The following is a 23,601-nucleotide window of genomic DNA, read 5'->3' as shown; positions in this document are numbered from 1 at the left end:
CACCATCTGGTGATGTCCATGTGTGGAGTCTTCTCTTCTGTTGTTGGAAGAGGGTGTTTGCTATGACCAGTGCGTTCTCTTGGCAAAACTCTGCTAGACTTTGCTCTGCTTCATTTTGTACTCCAAGGACAATTTTGCCTGTTATTCCAGGTACCTCTTAACTTTCTACTTTTGCATTCCAGTCCCCTATGATGAAAAGGACATCCTTTTTGTGTGTTAGTTCTAGAAGGTCTTGTAGGTCTTCATAGAACCGTTCAACTTCAACTTCTTCAGTATTACTGGTTAGGGCTTAGACTTGGATTACTGTCATACTGAATGGTTTGCCTTGGAAACAAACAGAGACCATTCTGTCTTTTTTGAGATTGCACCCATGTACTGCATTTCGGACTCTTGTTGACTATGAGGGCTACTCCATTTCTTCTAAGGGATTCTTGCCCACAGTCATAGATATAATGGTCATCTGAGTTAAATTTGCCCATTCCAGTCCATTTTAATTCACTGATTCCTAAAATGTCAATGTTCACTCTTACCATCTCCTGTTTGACCACTTCCAATTTACCTTGATTCATGAACCTAACATTCCAGGTTCCTATGCACTGTTGTTCTTTACAGCATCAGACTTTATTTCTATCACCAGTCACATCCACAACTGGGTGTTGTTTCTGCTTTGGCTGTGTCTCTTCATTCTTTCTGGAGTTATTTCTCCACTCTTCTCCAGTAGCATATTGGGCCCCTACCGACCTGGGAGTTCATCTTTCAGAGTCATATCTTTTTGCATTTTCATACTGTTAATGGGGTTCTCAAGGCAAGAATCGTGAAGTGGTTTGCCATTCCCTTCTCCAGTGGACCACGTTTTGTCAGAACTCTCCACCATGACCTGTCCATCTTGGGTGGCCCTACACAGCATGGCTCATAGTTTCATTGAGTTAGACAAGGCTGTGGTCCATGTGATCAGTTTGATTAGTTTTCTGTGATGGGCTTTTCATTCTGTCTGCTCTCTGATGGAAAAGGATAAGAGGCTTATGGAAGCTTCCTGATGGGAGAGACTGACTGTGGGGGAAACTTGTTCAGATCTTGTTCTGATGAGTGGGGCCATGCTTAGTAAATCTTTAATCCAACTTTCTGTTGATGGGTGGGGCTGTGTTCCCTGCCTGTTGAATATACCAAATGATCTATGCTATAATACTCCATTCTAAGTACTTGAATATTGGCCTAAAATAATTCAAATCAATTCTACCCAATAGCTATTTAATAAACAGCTCCTAAAAAACTGTTAATTGTTTAGTCATGTCTGACTCTTTGCAACCCTATGGACTGTAGCCAGCCATGCTCCTCTGCAGGCAAGAATACTGGAATGGGTTGCTATTTCCTTCTCTTTTCGACTCAGGGATCAAACTCAGATCTCCTGCATTGCAGGCAGATTCTTTACAGTCTGAGCCACTAGGGAAGCAATTCCAATCTATTCAACCCAGTAACTATTTAATAAACAGCCCCTATCTGGGGATCAACTGCCCAGACACTGTGTGCTAAGTTCTTCATAGATCTTCTGTCATTAATACTAACAATCTCACAAAAAAGGTACTATCATCCTCGTTTTACAGAAAAATAAAACATGGCTCAGAGGGCTTAATTTGCTTGTGTCTTTCACACAACCAACAAGAGAAAAGGCTGGTATCAGGGTCCTTTGGGCTTGAGAGCCAGTGACCCCTCCCCACAGGGCAACATGGCCCAAACTCCCACCTGCCCTCAAACAGCATTCAGAAAATGTCATCAACGTTGTTTTCCATGTAAATACTGTGATCAGAGCAACTGGGAGAACCCCCCTGGATATTTAACTGGATCTCTCTAGTACATCAGAATGATGCCATAGCAAACAATAAAACCAATACAAAGTTTCTAAGGAAAGAGCTGTGCCAAGGACTTTTGGCAGCCAGCTTCGTTCTCTTCCTCAATTGCTAGCAAAATTAAAAACTGGACAGAATATTAACCATGTCTTTCATTGGTTTAGGGATAAGATAAACAGATTCCTTCTGTAAAACCAAAAACCAGAAGTTTAAGTCTCCAAATATAAATGCCTATATAATCTTAAATATCTGAAATCTCCTTGAAAAATCTCAAGAATGAAATTTCAATTTAAAATATCTATAAATAGCACAAAATTGAGCAAAATGTTAGTGGAATGAGAAAATGAGTGAGAGGCCCTCTTGCTATCTTTATAGAATAAAATTCTTTAGGGAATAGGGGCAGTGTTCTAAGAATAGAAAGAACATTTCTCCCTGAATACCCCATGACTCCCAAACACCACTACATTTTCATCTGACATCCTCAGGCAGCTTTCTTTTTCTCCCCCAAAGAAAAGGCAGGGACATATCTGGTGGCAACATCTCAACATCTCTGAATATTAGACGATGTATAGAATAAGAAAAAGAACATTACTGGGGAAATGTTTTCCATAATCTCACCAAAGACCAGTAGAGGCAGCCAAGAAAAAGCTAGTAATCTGTTAACAAATGCTCTCCCTGACCTCCATTCCCATTCCCATAGAACAGAGGGCAGCTGAATAGCAGGAAGGAAACAAAGGAAAAGGGCCTAATCAGCAATGGTCTCCAGGGCCTACTCTCCCACCCACTAACCACTTACAGAGTTCCCACTATAGACAATATGTGTGTGCACGCATGCACACTTGCTAAGTCGCTTCAGTCATGTCTGACTCTGTGCGACCCTATGGACTGTAGCCCACCAGGCTCCTCTGTCCATGGGATTCTCCAAGCAAGAATACTGGAATGGGTTGCCATGCCCTGCTCCACCTGTAGGCATCAGGAATACAAAAATAAATGGCATATTAGATTGGATTTCTCTATTAAACACTCCCCATAGAACACTGCACTTCTTTGTAGCATTCATTACAGGATCACATTTCTGTCTTTTTAGACATGTGTTAAATCTTAAGATACTTGTTGATGGAAATGTAAAATGGTGCAGCCACTATGAAAAACTGTATGGCAGTTTCTCAAAAAAATTTAAAAATAGAATTACCACAGGATCCAGCAATTCCATTTCTGGGTCTACAGCCAAAAGAACTAGAGACGGGATTTTGAAAAGATATTTGCACACTCACTGTGAGCATTCTCACAATAGACAAGAGGTGAAATAAACCCAGTTGTCCACTGACAGATAAAGGGACAAATAAAATTGTGTATATACATACAAAGGATTATGCAGCTTTAAAAAGAAAGGATTATGCAGCTTTAAAAAGAAAGGATTATTCAGCTTTAAAAAGAAAGAAATATGCTACAATATGAATGACGCTTGAGGACATTATGCTAAGTGAAATAAATCAGTCACAAAAAGAAAAGTACTGTATGATTCCATTTATAGGAGGCACCTAGCCTAGCTACATTTATTGAAACAGGAAGTGGGATGGTGGTTGCCAAGGGCTGGGGGAAGAGGGAAATCTGTGTTTAATGAGTGTAAAGTTTCAGTTGTGCAAGATGAAAATGTTCTAGAGATTCACAACAATGTGAACATACTCAGCATTAGTTAAAAATAGTTAAGATAGTAAATTTTCTATTGTTGTTGTTCAGTCGCTAAGTCATGTCTGACTCTTTGTGACCGCATAGACTGCAGCACGCCAGGCTTCCCTGTTCTTCACTCTCTCTCAGAGTTTGCCCAAGTTTGTGTCCACTGAGTCAGTGATGTTATCCAGCCATCTCATCCTCTGCTGCCCCCTTTTCTTTTTGCCTTCAATCTTTTCCAACATCAGGGTCTTTTCCAATGAGCTGGCTCTTCACCTCAGGTGGCCAAAGTATTGGAACTTCAGCTTCAGCATCAGTCCTTCCAATGAATAGTCAGGGTTGACTTCCTTATAATTGACTGGTTTGATCTCCTTGCAGTCCAAGGGACTCTCAAGAGTCTTCTCCAGCACCACAATTCGTAAACATCAGCTTTCTTTATGGTACAGCTCTCACATTCATACATGACTACTGGGAAAACCATAGCTTTGACTACACGGACTCTCTGATGATCTCTCTGCTTTTTAACATGCTGTCAAGGTTTGTCAAAGATTTCTTTTCAAGGAGCAAGCGTCTTTTAATTTCATGGCTGCAGTCACTGTCCACAGTGCTTTTGGACCCCAAGAAAACAAAATCTGTCACTGCTTCCACTTTTCCCTCTTCTATTTGCCATGAAGTAGTGATGGGACCAGATGCCATGATCTTCTTTTTTTAAATGTTGAGTTTCAAGCCAGCTTTTTAATTCTCCTCTCATCCTCATCAAAAGGCTCTTTAGTTCCTCTTCACTTTCTGCCACTAGAGTGGTATCATCTGCATACCTGAAGTTACTGATATTTCTCCCTGAAATCGATTCCAGCTTGTGATTCATCCAGGCCCAATGTTTCATATGATGTACCCTGCATATAAGCTAAATAAGCAGGGTGACAATATATAGCCTTGATGTACTCCTTTCGCATTTTGAACCAGTCTCTTGTTACATGTTCAATTCCAACTGTTGCTTCTTGACCTGCATACAGGTTTCTCAGAAGACAAGTACAGCGGTCTGGTATTCTCATCTTGTTAAGAATTTTCCACAGTTTTTTGTGATCCACGGAGCCAAAGGCTTTAGTGTAGTCAATGAAACAGTTGTTTTTTCTGGAATTCCCTTGCTTTTTCTATGACCCAGTAAATGTTGACAATTTGATCTCTGGTTCTTCTGCCTTTTCTAAACCCCACTTGTACATCTGGAAGTTCTCAGTTCACAGAAGGCTGAAACCTAGCTTGAAGAATTTTGAGCATAATTTTGCTAGCATGTGAAATGAGTGCAATTGTATGGTGGTTTGAACATTCTTTGGCATTGCCCTTCTTTAGGATTGAAATGAAAACTGACCTTTGCAGTCCTATGGCTCCTGCTGAGTTTCCCAAATGTACTGACATACTGAGTGCAGCACTTTTACAGCATCATCCCTTGCATGTCACTACAATTTTAAACAATTTTTAATTAACAAAAGACTTGTTTGTCCCTATATTTTTATTATTTAAGCACAAATCCTTGCATATAGAAGATGCTTAATATTTATTAGATGGACAGATGGAGGAATGGATAAATGGATGGATGGACTGGACAGATGGGAATGTGAAGAGAAGTGTAACATATAAACCAATAATTACTATGCCATGTAAATATTGAGAAATGGGTCCTGGATATATGAAGTGGAAAGTTCTTGCTATGACTGGTTTTGACATAACATTTTTTACATAGAATTACTTTGTTTTATCAACCAACACCACAAAATAGATTCACTTCTATTCAGTTGATTAATTCTTATTTTTTCTTTTATTTCTCTTCACTACAGTATAATCTGTCTTCTGACCTACATGATATTATAATAGAAAAATCCATTTTCTGTCACCTTTGCTTTTTATAGCTCCTCTCTTAATCCAAAAGGGTAATATGAAATAAAGCTTACACTCAACACTGCAGAAGAGGAAAGCAGGTGATAAGTTGCTTGCCTCTAGGTTATTAATCAGCTGTCCTCTAGGGCATAATGTTATGAAGCTGCGCCATGTAATAAACAGAGGCAAAAAGAATAATCTCCATTTTCTGACTCTGAAGTGCAGGCATGTGCTATAAAACTAAATTGACATCTGTTAGCAGGCTTGTCACATGAATGGTTTTTTCCTGCAGAATCTGGAATAAATTAGATCTTAAAATAAAACTTGAAACAGAGAGGCTGCTTTACATAATTCCTTCTAATGTTGTGCTGTGAACCTATCGCACTGATTTTAAAGAGAAGTTCTTATAAGAAATGTTTCATTATCATTTTAATTGCAAAAATGTTGAATGCCACTCCATGCTAGGAAATTTGTGTTTTTAAAAAGGTCCTTACGTTTTTAACTAAAAATTGGCAAATGAAAATTTCCTTTTCTAATATTTCACAGCTGAAAAATAAATCAGCTTTTACTTCCAACTAAAAGTGTGACCACCTTTCCCCAAGCACTTGGAGCTGGCTTCATGGGTGGTTTATTACGCATGGGCACCTCAGAGGCTGACATAGCTGTGCTCCTGAGGCAGAAATCACCAGCCTGGGTGTGACCTCACAGATTTGTTCAGGAATCTCTCCCTCAGAGGATTCATTAATATGATAGCAACTTCTTGGGGCTCTTACTGTCAAAAGGCATTAAGCATTTTTTAACACACATAAAGTAACTTGCCAAGCTGCCTGACCTAGTGAATCTGAGCTGCATAGTGCCAAATGTAGTAACATTCCTCTGTCGACCTACTGTTAGGAAAGGAGTCATGAAAAAGGAAACCTTTATGGGCACCTGGAGCTTAGAGCCTCCCTCGCCTCCCTCAGGATTCACTTAGCTCTCATTCCCCAAAGGTTGTCAAAATGGCAAGATTCTCAGACAAATGTGCCAACCTTGGTACACAGCAACAAAGAAAAACAAATGCTGGCTCTCTGGAGGCTAATTTCCTCCATATGTGAAATCTTCCTCTTTGGTAATAATAACGGGTCCCTCGGAAAGTCTTGAAGGAGCGAGAGTCAGTCACAATGCTCTATAAAATAAAGTCCCAAATCTGGCTCCAAGAATACCCCTCATTCATCTCTATCACCAGCATCAGTTTATTTGCTGGACAGTCTTCTCAAATGGCAGAGATCTGTACCGCTCACCCTACAATAAGGAAGACTAAGGCACAGAGGACACAGAGACTTAGTGAGGAGCCAGGGAGTGGCCGCAAAAGCTGACGGCCAGGCTCTGGACCCCCTTCCTGTTTAAATCATCCTATACACAGCAGGGGATAAGCGATTTGCAAATGGAAGGCTGAGCTTCTGAAGTCCTCTCTATCCATGGAGGCTTCTCAAACGGTGATCTTCATACCACCTGGGGTAGAATGGGGTGGGGTTGGTTAAAAATACAGATTTCCTGAGCTCCATGCCAGACTAGCTAAATCAGAATCTCTGAGCTTGGTCCTGGGTCTGAGTCAAGGTCCCTTAAGAAGATTGGATTCTCTGTGGCATGTTACTGTTACTTTTGGTTTGTTTTCTGGTGTTCTGAAATCTGAGAACCTGTAGTTACACAGGTGGGAGTGGGTCTCCAGATTCCAGAGCACTGTTCACACACAATCTTTCCAGTCATGGCTTTCGGCCAAGGGAAACCAAGTGAGAACACATCTAAGGAAACAAAAACTGTAGCTCAATCCAGATTCACTGAGTGGTTTGAAAATCATGAAGAAGAGTCAAGACTTTTTGTTTCACAGCAAATCGCACCATTATAGATGAGTAAATATGGTAAAAACCCAAAACTCATTTCCTCAATATTGAGTGCACAAGTTCTCGACTCACGTCCTCAGGACAACTTGTCCTTAGGGTCCACTGCAGATTGATGGAGGAAGAAAGATGTCTCTGCATTTCAAATCACAATTCAGTACCATGAATGACTCATTACTCTTAAATTGCCACTGGCTTATTTCACAGAAACACAGCACCATCATGATTAAATATAATAGCTATTCTGCAAGATGAAGTTGCCTTCAAATACACAGAAAGATACACATCTCTCTTTGAAAAAAAGGAATATAAACAAGTCTAAGTAGAAGATTCCTCTGGACCGTAAAAGAATCACCTGGACTTCTACCTTTATCACAGCATATCTTGTTTCCATGCAGTTTTCCACCCAAATGTTGTTTTGAAATATCAGTGACTAAAGCCTCTGGATGCTCATGCTGCTACTGATTAATTCCATAGTAGGTTGTAGGAAAAGGAAAATTATTCAAACTTTGATATCCTGCCTGTTTTATTTAGAAAGGTACCAGGCAGAAAGTCAGGTGGACAAGGATATATTTCCTGAGCACTTCACTAGGTAGTCAGGATGGGGCTATGTACAATGAAGGGTATCTTGGATACAGAGTTTAGATGGGAGCACATGCCTGAGAAGCAGAGGTCCAACTGCAGGCTAAAGCCATTAGCCATCTAGGACTCAGGTGTGTCTGGGCCTTGCACGGGTATGGCAGATGACCAGGTGACATTTTCATGAAGGAGAAGAAAAAATTTCTCCTGAGAAAAAATATGTCCCAGAAAAACAGCATGTCTCATACAGAAAGCTGGTGTAATAGGCTGGCATAGCGAGAAAATGACCTGGAGGATGGATGCGCCTCACTCCACCCTGGGTAAGGACTCAGGCTAGAGCGAGAGGACATTGGGAGAGCACAGAGAGGCTCGGGTCCCAGCGATGACATTTACTGTCAATACCCTCTGCTCCTGTGTTTCTCAGACTGTGGTGCAGAGATGGCTACTCAATGTATGGTCCCTAATCAGCAGGATCAGCATTGTTTGGGAGCTTCCTAGAAATGCAGAGTCTCGGGCCTCACCCCAAACCTCCTAAGTCAACATCTACTTTTTCATTAGATTCTCCAGGTGGTTCACATACATAATAATATACAAGAAACATTGGTACAGAATATGATTGGGGGCAATATAAATAAGCATTTCAAAATCTTTTGTTTTATTAAGGCATTTTTAATGTATATAGAAAAAAAACTGAACAGTTGACTATTGAGTCGGTGGATACTATTTCTGTAGATAATTCTAAGGAAGAAAGGTGAATCAGTTAAAAAAAAAAATGAAGGCAAGATGCACACTCTCCCCATTGTACCAAACACAAAGCAAAAAAGAGAATGATAAGGGAGGGAGGGGACAGAAAGATCAAAGCAGGGCTCAAAAACAAGGTGAACATCCCAGGAACCAGAACATAGAGCAGTAAGCAGGACTGAAGCCAGGACATGCTGGGCTCTGCCATAAAGCAGGTAGCAGAGGTCCTGGGGTGCATCTCCTACAAAGAACAGGAACTAAAAGTGCTTCCATGACAAAGCAGCTGAGTCACATTTACTGATTAAAGCCAAGGGCTGAAGTGGAGTTCCCTGGACTCAGAAAGGAGACCAGAATAAACTGCTGAAAACCACTAACTGGATCCATGGCTTAAAACTAGTCATTGGTCTAGGGAGGTAAGAGAAGAGAGGCTCACTCTTGCAAACAGCAAATGAGCCAGGTCCAGACGATTCAGTAACTGGATATTCCCTTATCACTGAAGAAGCAGGAGCCCCCGGATGCTTATATAAGACCGGGTCCTGAAAGCTATTGTAAAATCACTAGGCAGAGAAGGGTGGAATCAAAAAGGAAACAAAAAAGCAAAACCAAACCAAAAACCTTCCACTGAAAATGAGCTAACAGACTGAACTTGAAAATACACACAAAATCAAATGATGAAAAACAGCCAACCAAAACAATAACTGGAACATTACTTCATTGAGAGAGTAAATTAATTTTGTTGAACAGTCTGACTAAATTTTAAGTATGTTTAGGGCAAAAGCAGGAAGTCAAGAGATACCTGGGTAACACGGAAGTTTCTTCTCAGAGTACAAAATAAAGCAGGGCAAAGTCTAACAGAGTTTTGTCAAGAGAACACATTGGTCATAGAAAACATGCTCTTCCAATAACACAAGAGACAACTCTACACATAAACATCACCAGATGGTCAATACCAAAATCAGATTGATTATATTCCTTGCAGCCAAAAATGAAGAAGCTCTATATAGTCAGCAAAAATGAGACCTGGAGCTGATTGTGGCTCAGATTATCACCTCCTTACTGCAAAATTCAGGCTTAAGTTGAAGAAAGTAGGCAAACCACTAGGCCATTCCATTATGACCAAATCAAATCCCTTATGATTATATAGTAGAAGTGACAAATAAATTCAAAGGATTAAATCTGACAGAGTCCCTGAAGAACTATGGATGGAGGTTCATAACACTATACAGCAGGCGATGACCAAAACCATCCAAAGGGAAAAAAAAATGCAAGAAGGCAAAATGGTTGTCTGAGGAGGCCTTAAAAATAGTTGAGGAAAGAAGAGAAGTGAAAGGCAAAGGAGAAAAAGAAAGATATATCCAAATGAACACAGAGTTCCAGAGAATAGTAAAGAGAGAAAAGAAAACCTTCTTAAGCAAACAATCCAAAGAAATAGAGGAAAACAATAGAATGTGAAATACTAGAGATCTCTTCAAGAAAACTGGAGATATCAAGGGAAAATCTCATGCAAAGATGGGCACAATAAAAGACAGAAATGGCCAGGACCTAGAAGAAACAGAAGAGATTAAGAAAAGGTGGCAAGAATACACAGTAGAACTATACAAAAAAGAACTTAACAACCCAGAAAATCATGATGGTGTGGTCACTCACCTAGAGACAGACACCCTGGAGTGTGAAGTCAAGTGGGACTTAAGAAGCATTACTAAAACAAAGCTAGTGGAGGTGATGGAATTCCAGCTGAGCTATTTCAAATCCTAAAGCATGATGCTATTAAAGTGCTGCAGTAAATATGCCAGCAAATTTTGAAAACTCAGCAGTGACTAGAGGACTGGAAAAGGTCAGTTTTCATTCTAATTCCAAAGAAGGACAATGTCAAAGATGTTCAAACTAGTATAAAATTGTGTTCATTTCATATGCTAGCAAGGTTATGCTCAAAATCCTTCAAGCTAAGCTTCAGCACTACGTGAACTAAGAACTTCCAGATGTACAAGCTGGTTTTAGAAGAGGCAGAGGTACCAAAGATCAAATTGCCAACATCTGCTGAATCATAGAAGAAGCAAGAGAATTCCAGAAAAACATCTACTTCTGCTTCACTGACTATGCTAAAGCCTTTGACTGTGTGGATCACAACAAATTGTGGAAAATTCTTAAAGAGATGGGAATACCAGACTACATTATCTGTCTCCTGAGAAACCTGTGTGTGGGTCAAGGAACGATAGTTAGAATCGGACATGGAACAACAGACTAGTTCAAAACTGAGAAAGGAGTATGACAAGGCTGTATATTTGTCCCCCTGCTTATTGAACTTACATGCAGAGTGAAAGTGAAAGTTGTTCAGTTGTGCCCAACTCTTTGCAACCCCATGGACTACACAGTCCATGGAATTCTCCTGGCCAGAATACTAGAATGGGTAGCCATTCCCTTCTCCAGGGGATCTTCCCAACCCAGGGATCAAACCCAGGTCTCCTGCATTACAGGTGGATTCTTTACCAGCTGAGCTATCAGGAAATCCCAATATACAGAGTACATCACGTGAAGTGCTGAGATGGATGAATCACAAGCTGGAATCAAAATTGCTGAGACAAATATCAACAACCTCAGATATGCAGATGATACCGCTCTAATGGCAGAAAGTGAAGAGGAACTAAAGAGCAGTTTGATGAGGGTGAAATAGGAGAGTGAAAAAGCTGATTTGAAACTCAACATTCAAAAAACTAAGATCATGGGATCCGGCTCCATCACTTTATGGCAAATAGAAGGGGAAACAGTGGAAGCAGTGACAAATTTTATTTTCTTAGGGTCCAAAATCACTGTGGGCGATGACTTGGCCATGAAATTAAAAGATGTTCTTTGGAAGGAAAACTATGACAAACCTAGACAGCATATTAAAAAACAGAGGGGAACGGAGGGGGGTGGGGTTCAGGATGGGGAACATGTGTACACCCGGGGCGGATTCATGTTGATGTATGGCAAAACCAATACAATATTGTAAAATTAAAAAAAAATTTTTTTAATTCTAAAAAAATAAATAAATAAAAAACAGAGACATCACTCTGCCAACAAAGGTCCATAGAATCAAAGCTATGATTTTTCCAGTAGAGAGGTGCGGATGTGAGAGCTGGACCATAAAGAAAACTGAGCGCTGAATAAGTGATGCTTTCAAATTATGGTGCTGGAGAAAATTCTTGAAGTCCCTTGGACAGCAAGGAGATCAAACCAGTCAATCCTAAAGGAAATCAACCCTGAATATTCATTGGAAGGAGTGATGCTGAAGCTGAAGCTCCAATACGTTGGCCACCTGATGCGAAGAACTGACTCATTGGAAAAGACCCTGATGCTGGGTCTTTTGAGGGCAAGAGGAGAAGGTGACAGCAGAGAATAAGATGGTTAAACAGCATCACTGACTCAATGGGCATGAATTTGAGCAAACTCCGAGAGATCGTGAAGGACAGGGAAGCCTGATTGTGCTGCAGTACAAAGAGTCAGACACGACTTAGTGACTGGAAAACAATAACAACAGGCTGTACACAAACTAAAACTGTATCTAAAAAATATGAAAATAAAGGACTCTATAATAGCATTTCATATAAAACTAACCCCCCTCCCCCCAAAAAAGCTTGTATGGCAGAATCAACAGCAGACAAAACAGAACTTAAGGCAAAAGGGATTTCTAGAAATAAAAAGGGACATAATATATACACATGGTGGAATGTTTTTCCTGAAAGTGTCTATCATTTTCCATTTCCAGCACCAAAGCAGGAACAGTATTCCTAATAAGCATTTCAGGGTAGGGGAGTATCGACATATTGCTTATATGTGCAAACTCGATAAGCAAGAAGTAAAGGGAATCTTTCTGTGGTTTAATTTCAAAGTTCGTATTCTCTTAAACACAGCACCAACCACACAACAGAACTGTTGTTTTGTAATTAATGGCAGGCTCTCTGCCCAGGGAAGCAGAAAGTGGCATTCCCTTCAGAGTCCAAGGTGACACACAACCTTGGGGACAGAGTCCTGGGTAAGGGAGGACTTACCTGCCAGGGCTGAACAGGCAGGAAGTCCAGCTCCAGCTTCATCCCCTGACTGGCATCCCCAGCCACAAGGTCTACATCGGCTCTGTATTACTTCTCAGCAGCTTCTTTCACTTGCATACAGCACAGTATTTACTTTCTATACAATCGCCAGCAAAGCTGTTTGGTGCCCTGAGTCAGTTAACAAGAATAGTCTATAACCAAGTCTGAAGGACCAATTCCCTTCAATTTCACTCAAAGATTTCATTAAAAAAAAAACTCTTGACTAGCATTAGGTGCAGTTAGCAATTTCCAGAGAAGTCACTGATACATTTTCCCTGGAACAAAGAAAGGTAAAAAAGTTTCTATAAAATTTAGTAAAAACTTACTGAAATTATTAGAGGGGTGGGATGGGGAGGAAGATGGGAGGGAGGTTCAAAAGGGAGGGGATATATGTATATCTATGGCTGATTCATGTTGAGGTTTGACAGAAAACAGCAAAATTCTGTAAAGCAATTATCCTTCAATAAAAAATAAATTAATTAAAAAAACTTACTGAAATTATTAATAAATAATTTCAATTTACAATCAAATGACAAATTCACTCCAGGCACTCTTCTGGAAGTTTTCACCCTGTGTTCTCTGCTCTAATTCTCAGAAACAATCCATTTAGGTAGTATCATTGTCCCCATTTTATTGACAATCAAATTGAGGGCCAGAAAGGTTAAATGACTTGCCTGAGAAGCCATGCCTCAAACCTAGAGTAATGAGTCTTATAATGGTAAGCTCTAATGCAGTCCTGTTATTCATATTATTATCAGCATGATTATGACTGAAAATAATTTCTCATTAACCAGCCTGGATCATTTAGGGATACTCTATGTAATAAAGTCTTATGATTAATATAAGCAGAAACCTCAGATTCGATATTTCTAATCACATTCCGGAAAAATTCGGATGCATAGTTATAGCAATAAGCACTCAGCCAAAAGAAGACAGTTAATCATTCCAAATAATGCTAAATCCAGGTGATATTATTCCCTGACAGACTGGGCTTCTCATGCACATGCTTTTGCTGATGCAGCTGCTTCTCACTTGATGCTTTAGAAAGGTTTTTTGATTTACGGTTTGAAGTTAAAATTACCAGAGAGTTTTAAAAGCAGTATGAAAGCCATATGCATCTTACTGTCACCATCTTAAGACTCTGCCTTTCATTTTTGCCTACATTTTTGCCTGAGTGACTGGAATCTAGGTATGGTTAAAGATAAGAAAAATAACCGCCTAAAATGGAAAAATCACAACACTATATGAGATATTTTAAAGTCATGAAGTGAAAACAAAACAACAAAACCCCTTTGGTTTCTATAGTCACTTTCAGGAAAAATAAGTGAAGGAGGCAAGGCAAACACACTGACATTTTTTAGTGTGCTTTTCCTATTTGTTTTCCCTGCCAGAGATACATCCTATTTATCAGGGTCTGTACACATGCTGAAAAATGAAAACAGACCTTGTCTGCTGCAGGCCAGAACCGAGGTTTCCTTTTATCTGGCACCACGTAGCTCCTAGAAGCATGTTCCTAATGGAAGCAATCATTCACCAATGGCTTTAGATTTTGTTGTTTTTGTTTTAAAGCATTCACCCAAAAAAAATCTTTATGAAAGAATATTAGTATCTTTTAAATTTTCAACAAGGGATTTTTTTTAAAGGGAAAAATACATACGTGGCAATTCTGAGCCAGATCACTTTCATTATTTATGGGGTTTTCTTTCCTCCATTTTTTTTTTATTGTGGTAAAATGCACATAACATAAAATTACCACCTCAATAATTTTTACATGTCATTATTAATATTTTCAATAAAAATAATAGCCCTAGAAATATAAAAAAAATCCTTTAAAACATTTTTCCTTTTTAGGAGTCTCTGTAAATATTTCTTCTGTGTGAGAAGCAGTGTTATAAGAGGCATGATATTTTATCTACAGCATAAAGGTTTTACACTGCAGCTCCCATGGAGTGAAACAATTCAGGTGCCTACCTGGTAGACATTTTTCATACAATATGTGGCATAGATAAATTATATCCACAAATCACTTTTTGAAGTCTCATTTTAGCCTCACATTTACCAAATCTTTGGCTAAAATATTATCAAAAAAAGCAAAATGGCTTTGTGTTTCACCTCTAGACACTCAGTCTTTTCTTTGAAGAATGGGGGTGGAGGACCAGGGTATAAAAAGCATGAAGGTGGAGCAGTAAGACTCCTAAATGAATGCAAAGAATGAGTAGTTAGCTCTTTGAACAATCTAGAGTTGACATGTCAAAGGGTCAAGGCAATAATCTTCAGCCACCAAAAAAAAAAAAAAAAAAGTCTATAAAGGTAACAAACAGGAAAAACAAAATAATATTCTGAAAAATGCTCTCACTTCTTTGGGTTCTGTTCAAAGATTTTTATCCCCAAACTCCTATATGTGTTTCATTAAGGCTCCTAACTATTACATGCTAGTTTCTCTCAATGGCAAATCAAAATACAAACACAAAATTCAAAACACATGTTAAAAGAACACAAAATTCTTTGAAGTTGTTCTTGAAGAAGTTCCTGCTGTCCAATTAAAGAAAGTTTTTGTTTTCTGTTTTTTGGATTTTTTTAAAAGAGGAAGCTGAAGAAGAGGGGGAAGGGAAGGAAAAAGAACAATGCGGAGGAAGTCTTTTTATTAAAGATCAAGCAGCCAATTCAGGTTTAAAATTGAATTCCATATATATACTGTGTCTCAGGAACACCCATTCTGGCATGTCCTAAATTACATGCCATCTCTGGGGATAATAAGCCAAGGGAGGCTAAGCCCAAGAAGGGTTGCCAATCAAATGCAAGACAACTACACTCAGGAGAATTTCTCTAGCATCTACCTACAGAATGCGGTTGGTCACATTTACACTAAAAACTGCTTTCAAAAAACACAGTTCAAAGATAAAGTTTCCTTTTGCTATCCATTCACAATAAAATATTTATAGAGATTTGACATCTTTTGATATAATTGTATCAGTTGCAATACACATAATGTCCATTCAATTTTACAAAGTACATTTTAATAAAAGCTACACATATCTTCGGACCTTTAAGAGCCTGGAGACCCAAAATCATTGTTACAACAGTGAGAAACATGATACACAAGCAATCTCTTATCAAACATAAACCTGGCTCTGATTACTTTTTGTATTTGAAGCCGATATAAGTAGTTTGCTCTGTCTGGAAATTTAAAATCAATTGCCAAATGGAAATGGTACTCTTGAGCCCACCATCAGAGTTAGTTTCTTATTCTCCTTGCCAAGTCTTGGTCAAAACCTTAAGCACTACTCAACAGCAACTAAAACCTTGAAATCAATTTAAATATCTCTATCCTTGCCAAAACTTGGCAGACTATAAATAATAATAAGGTTAAAACTGAACTTTCAATTATCCAATCCTTGATTTGCATTAAAAAAAAAAAACAGCTTATGAGTTTGTTCACTTTAACTATGAAATCAAATGAAACATCTGACCTTGTGATGCCCAAATTCATTCAAAATGGCTCCCAGTTTTCTGGTGTTGCCATACGGCTTTTGGGCAGCAACAGCTGGATGGGGGTCCCGCCAATCGATGGACAAACGGTGAAACCAAAGACGCTCACTTTCCAGAACATGAGCTGATTTAACACTAGGATCAAAACGATGGACTTCACATCCATTGCTGGCCATGCCAACCTCAAAATGGGTATCATCACTTCCTAGGCTGAAAGAAAGAGGATAGAAATCAGTAACAAAAAAAATATAATGAACAAAAAGTGTTAACTGACAGAAACGATAGTGCCGAGGCCAACTTTCTTAGCCATATCAAGCCTTCTCCTGTTTTAGAACATGGCTGGTTATACACATTCCATAAACCTTCCTTCACAAAAAGCATTAAAGCTAAAAGCTTCTGGATAAAAGAGAGAAATTAGGTGCTAAATGCAGACTAGAGAATCACATGTTCAAATGTGTAAAAGCATATCAAATTGATTTTTTTTTAAAGATATAAGCTATAGTATCAATGAAACAAAGACTAGTCGTCTCAGAAGATATTCTCAGAATATGTCAAAAATAAAAAGTCCAAGCATCAGTTCCCTTAGGGAGAGGTGCATTCTGCTAATGAGGTAATTTGTCTTCCTTGTAATGGCCCTGGTGCTGTGCATGCAGTTTGACTTAAAACAACAGCTGCTTTCTTTAGAAATGGGATGTATTTTAAATAGCACAGTTAAAGAGAAAAAGTAGACGTATGTGGTTCTACTGAATCTGGTACTCAAGAAGCAAAAGAGGCATATAACCTCAATTCACTTAAGCAAGGGGAAGAAATTAGGAATTAATTGTACTTAAGCATCCAGTTAGGTAACACACTGTGGAATATTCATATACTTACAAATTTCTAATTTACTGAGAAATATTTCTTACTTAGTGATGTAAGATTCATAGCTTTGATTAAAGCATGATTTTGAATGAAAAACATTAAATTAACCAAGAGAGGATGATTTTTTTAACAGTAAGTATGACTTTTCTGCCCAAATACTATATTTAGATGTGATTAAAGATACCAAAATCACCAAGTACCAGTAATGCATTGGCCAATCTTGAACCCAGTGCAGAAATGCATCACTCTTTTAGACTCTACTATTTTAGACTATTTTATCATTTGGAAATATATAAGCTCATTAGATGACAATTTAGTTAACCAAAATAAGTCTTCAGTACAGAGATCCTCCACCTAGACATTCTTAATATTCTATTTGCCTTGTTCTTTCTTTCCCTTTATTCCCACTACATTGCTTCATTCTCACTGGACCCATGTCATATCAGCCCTCTGCTATTCTTCAGCTCTAACTCACTTGACAATTTTGGCTAGAAAAAGATTCAGCACTCGTCTCACAAACACTCCCATTCCTTCTACCCAAGAGATCCTGTTTCCTGTATTGAACCTCCTACTGAGCCCACACAGCTCAGACCACCATAATCTCTATCTGAGCTTTTTCCCAGTTTGTTCATTATCTAATCTGGGGTTGCAAGCTGACTTGCTGGGCCTAACTCTTCACCCCTTCATCCACACTACTGCCATGCTCACCATGGATGCAGTGTCCTTTCTTGCCCCTGGATTTTTTAGCTTGACTATGTGACCTGCATTTTAGAAGAAAGGGACATGATGCTAGTCCTGATCTTAGGCTTTGAGCACTTTAGTTTACTCTCTTGTACCATTATTGTGATTAAAAAACATACCCTGGATAGTTTGCTGGGCTCAGAAAAGAAACTAAAAACAAGAAGCAGAGCTGCCCCAGACAATCCACTGACCTTCTATGAAACACAGAGCTGCCCTCAGACGTCTCAGCCTGAAGTAGAGTCTCTCAGCTGAACCTAACCTGGATAAATTGAAATTCAACTGATTTGCAGACATATAAGCAATAATAATGGTTTTAAACTACTGAGTTTTAGAGCGACTTGTTACACAGCAATAGCTAACTGACAAACCTGGCATTAAATGTAATTCCAAGAGTTGCAATAGTGCAAGTGAAAGTCACTCAGTCATGTCCAACTCCTTGTGACCCCATTGACTATACAGTCCGATGGAATTCTCTAGGCCAGAATACTGGAGTGGGTAGCCTTTCCCTTCTCCAGGGGATCTTCCCAACCCAGGGATCAAACCCAGGTCTCCTGCATTGCAGGCACATTCTTTATCAGCTGAGCCATAAGGGAAGCTCAAGAATACTGGATTGGGTAGCCTATCCCTTCTCCAGGAGATCTTCCCAACCCTGGAATTGAACCAAGGTCTCCTGCATTGTGGGCGGATTCTTTACCAACTGAGCTATTAGGGAAGCAATAGATACTACAACTGTGTGGATCACAATAAACGGTGGAAAGTTCTTAAAGAGACGGGAATACCAGACCATCTGACCTATCTCTTGAGAAATCTGTATGCAGGTCAGGAAGCATAGTTAGAACTGGACATGGAACAACACACTGGTTCCAAATAGGAAAAGGAGTACGTCAAGGCTGTATATTGTCACCATGCTTATTTAAGAGTACATCATGAGAAACGCTGGGCTGGAGGAAGCACAAGCTGGAATCAAGATTGCCAGGAGAAATATCAATAACTTCAGATATGCAGATGACACCACCCTTATGGCAGAAAGTGAAGACGAACTAAAAAGCCTCTTGATGAAAGTGGAAGAGGAGAGTGAAAAAGTTGGCTTAAAGCTCAGCATTCAGACAACGAAGATCATAGCATCTGGTCCCATCACTTTATGGGAAATAGATGGGGAAACAGTGGAAACAGTGTCCGACTTTATTTTGGGGGGCTCCAAAATCACTGCAGATGGTGATTGCAGCCATGAAATTAAAAGATGCTTACTCCTTGGAAGGAAAGTTATGACCAATCTAGATAGCATATTGAAAAGCAGAGACATTACTTTGCCAACAAAGGTCTGTCTAGTCAAGGCTATGGGTTTTGCAGTTGTTATGTATGGATGTGAGAGTTGGATGGTAAAGAAAGCTGAGCGCTGAAGAATTGATGTTTTTGAACTGTGGTGTTGGAGAAGACTCTTGAGAGTCCCCTGGACTGCAAGATCCAACCAGTCCATCCTAAAGGAGATTAGACCTGGGTGTTCATTGGAAGGACTGATGTTGAAGCTGAAACTCCAGTACTTTGCCCACCTCATGCGAAGAGCTTACTCATTTGAAAAGACCCTGATACTGGGAGGGATTGGGGGCAGGAGGAGAAGGGGACAACAGAGGATGAGATGGCTGGATGGCATCACCGACTCCATGCACATGGGTTTGGGTAGACTCCAGGAGTTGGTGATGGACAGGGAGGCCTGGCGTGCTGCGATTCTTGGGGTCGCAAAGAGTCAGACACAACTGAGTGACTGAACTGAACTGAACTGAGATACTACAAAGCATTTTTTAGTAGTCAGATTTGTTTATATATAGATCAGAATGTTATAGAAATCACCTGTCCCAAAAGATTTTTCATGTAATTGAATTTATCAAAATTTAGATGAGCAAACTGGTGTTTTCATGGAAATATGGAACTCGACAGAAAAATGGAAGTTTGGTAGTTTTTCTAAGAGATCAAAACACTAGTCAAAAAAGTACTCATTAAATATAATTTGTATATAAAGTCTAGAGTAAAGAAATGTGAATGATTTATTTCTCTTTGAATTTTCAGAATATCAGTTCAAGAAAAGATTTTCCACTGTAAAACATGTATATATTTTAATCAAGGCCTCAAAAAATTTTAAGAATAACCAAAAAAAGTTGTATAACTAATTTTTAGTAAGCATTATATTATACATTGATATGTTTTCAATTTAAACTCATTTCTTATAGTTAAAAAAATAACAAATGCACTTTAAAAAGTTCAAGTTGTGTATAAATATATAAAACAAAAAGTAAAAGTTTCCTACTAGTAGAATTTTAGCCATCAATTGCAAGAGATAATCACTTAGCAATTTTTTGTGTATCCTTCCAGAAATTTTCTACACATGTACAAAGATTCTCTATTAGAAATATCATAAGTACACATATACATATATAAGTTATTAGATGATGAGGAACTATTTTGGGTGATATACTAAATAACATGAAACTACTGAAATTTGCAAATTTTTTGTTATGCTATTTTTACTGAATAAAATCCACTTAATTTAAATATATAATATGCACTGTACTGGGAAGTAATAAACTACATTTATTTAATCAATGCCTGTAATTCTTATTTTCCTTTATTCAAAATGGCACTTCTTCACGCTTAGTTTAAATTAGTCAAGTTTGTGGCAGGAGTAAAAAGCAAAAGCAGGAACAAATTTGATATAGATAGATGTTGCAAAAAGTGGCCCAAAAGGGGTAAAGTCAAGACTCAAATTCAATCCAGGCAGTTCCAAAGCATGTGCTCTTTACACTCTACCTCACTGCAAATAAGCACAGGACACAGAATTATGGAAGGAATATTTGTGAACTTGAGTCAGCTACTAGACAATAAAGCTACATAAAGTAAAGGACTGTGTCAATCTTGCTTATTTCTGAATCCTTAGTGCTGAGGGGATAGATGAAAGATGACAGATAAACCTACAAAATGCTGTGCTAAGTGAAAGAAAACTATTAGGTAGGGCCTGGAATTGCCAGAATATACAGTCCAATATCCAACATGACATGGGATAGGCTATATTTCACTGACATATTCGTGTATATTAACAAATATTTAACACTTTATATGTTCAGGACACTACACTAGACACCAGAGACAGATAAATTAACCTGATGCTTGATCTGGAGAAACTCATAAGTAGTAAAGAAGAAATATTTTTGAACAAATATCTATAATAAACTAAAATAAAATTATTATGTATACCAAAAATGTATTTAGTCTATAAGGAAACTATTTTCTGCTCTTATTTAACTGAAAAGAGAATTCACTGTGGAAAAATTTTACTTTACAGAAATTTTTAAAATATATATTTTATGTATACATTATAAATACAGATCATGATGGTATGGCTTCTACCTTAAGGTTTAAGATAGTTGTTCCAGTTCCTGCCAACATAACTGCACTCCAGCCATCAGGAAAAGTAAAAGGGGAGGTGAAAGTCACATCCTTTCCTCCTCGTGGCATGGCCTAGAAATTGCTCCTATCACTTGCACTCATATCCTATTGCTAAAAGCTAGTCACATGGTCTCTTGCAGCTGCAAGGAAGTCTAGAATATTCGATCTTTGGCAAGGTGACTGTGTGCCCTGCTAAACTCAGGGGTTCTGTTACCAAAGAAGAATGAAACAATGAATATTGGTGGACAACTAGAAATTTCTGCTACAAGCCATTTTTGAAACAGGTAAGCTGTCAATACATATATTCAAAGATATAAGCCTTTATGAACACTGTAACCTATCCCTCTCTATGGAGGAGAGAATAAATTATATAACTCATGCTTATATTAACAAATATTAATATTATTCCATATATGTTGACGTAAAGGTTTGAGATCACAACAAACTCTTCAGCACAGAAGGGTTGTCAAATCTGAGGGATTTGTTGAAGAAATAGGAAGGTAGGACAGGGCAAATTATAGGGCTAAATACCCAAAGGTAACAGAATAACCATCTTGGCCCTCCTCAGAGAGCAACAACCAGGATCCCTAAGTGTAGTTGCGTGGGTTGTACACTAAACAACTCTAGGGGGCACCACTCCTAGTCATCATTATGATTATCCAGCAGATGGTAGTAAAAGTTCTTGAGGGAGGAGATGCCTTTTCCCACATGCATAAAAGTGTCCATTGAACTAGCTCCAGTACTGGCAATTGCATGCCCTCTGATGCTACTGAAGGGTATCAGTATGGGATACAGATACCCTTATACAGAAGGGATGTATGTGGCACTTCAAAATCCTTGATTACTCTTTTAAAAATGTTTCTAGGAGTATTAGGGTAACTGTCCTTTATGTTACCTAAAATGCAGAAACTCAGAGTATAAACACATGAAGAGATACTCAACATCATTAACTAGTAGGAGAAACAAAATAAAACTACAATGAGATACCATTTCACAGCTACTAGGATGGCTATACACAAAAAGACCAATAATAGTAAGTGTTGATGACAATATGGAGAAATTGGAACCCCCCATACACTGTTGGTGGGAACATAAAATGGTATATAACCAAGAGATATGAATACATATGTCCACACACAAAAATCCATACATGAACATTCATAGCAATATCATTCATAGTAGCCAAAAGGTGGAAAAACCCAAATGTCTATCAGCTGATGAATGAATAAATAAAATGTGCTATATCCATACAGTGCAATATTATTTGGCAGTAAAAAGGAATAAAGTACAGATACATGTAATAACATGGATAAAACTGGAAAGTATTATGCTAAATGAAAAAATCAGTCAAAACACCACATATTAAATGCTTCCATTTATATGAAATATCTAGAATAGGTGATACTATAAAGACAGAGAATAGATTAATGGTTGCCTAGAAGTGGGAGATGAAAAGAAGCAAGTGGGTATGAGGAAATTGGGAGTGACCACTACTGAGTACAGGCCTTTCTCTCTTGGGGTGATGATAATGTTCTAAAATTGACTGCAGTGACTAGAAACCACTGAATCGTACTCTAAATGGATGAATTGTGTGGTATGTGAATTATATCTCAGTTTAAAGCTGTTTAAAAAACTAAAAAAAAAAAAATCAGACCATATATAGGGAAAGTTTTTAACTCTCATCATTGAAGAGAGAAAGGTTGGAAGAAGACAATTGTATTTTCCCCAGGAGTATCAGTCATCCTTTCCTCATTCCAGCAGGAACCAGACAATCTGGACAAATAATCACCTAGATCTGTAAACTGCCAACTACTAGAGAGAAAGTAAGTGTGCGTGCTCAGTCACTAAGTCGTGTCTGACTTTGCAACCCTATGGACTGTGGCATGCCAGGCTCTTTTGTCCATGGGTTTCTCCAGGCAAGAATATTGGAGTGGGTTGCCATGCACTCCTCCAGGGGATCTTCCCAATCCAGGGATCAAACTCCCATCTCCTGCATTGCAGGAGGATTCTTTTACCACTGTCAGAGAGAAAGTAATAGGTCTTCCAAAGCATAAATGACAATGAATAGTGGATAAAAATATTTTATAATTATTCATTTTTATTAAATAACCTTGCATAAAATGCCAAAATTTCATCTAAAACATATATTCTTAACAGGAATGATATCATCCCTAAGCGAGGAGCGGGGATTGATTCTTGAAGTATATGTTTAAAGTATAGATAATATATATGTTACATAAATAGATATAGTGTATAGCATTAAAATTTCATGGGGAAGATGATTAGGGAAAAAATTGTCTAAAAAGAGTCCTTGGGACCATGATTTTCTAATTCCTCATTCATATAAAAAATGAGCTCTTACTGTGTTAATTAAACTATTAAAAGATAGAAATTTTGGCTCCAGAGCTCATTCATTCCTCT

General features: G+C 38.4%; 1 protein-coding gene across 3 annotated transcripts in view; it reads right to left on the bottom strand.

The window, feature by feature from the left end:
* The window catches only part of METTL24 (methyltransferase like 24), a 126,728-nt gene that overhangs the window by 41,721 nt on the left and 61,406 nt on the right, over positions 1-23,601 (bottom strand). For all 3 annotated transcript variants that reach the window (XM_055535212.1, XM_055535210.1, XM_055535211.1), the window contains exon 4: positions 16,122-16,350. In XM_055535212.1, coding sequence (XP_055391187.1) covers positions 16,122-16,350 — 229 coding nt within the window. The remainder of the gene's footprint in view (positions 1-16,121; positions 16,351-23,601) is intronic.

This window comes from Bubalus kerabau, chromosome 9, assembly GCF_029407905.1.
Source record: "Bubalus kerabau isolate K-KA32 ecotype Philippines breed swamp buffalo chromosome 9, PCC_UOA_SB_1v2, whole genome shotgun sequence".
Lineage (NCBI taxonomy): Eukaryota > Metazoa > Chordata > Mammalia > Artiodactyla > Bovidae > Bubalus > Bubalus kerabau.
The sequence above is the reverse complement of the archived record's forward strand: the minus strand, read 5'-3'. Positions and strand labels throughout refer to the sequence as shown.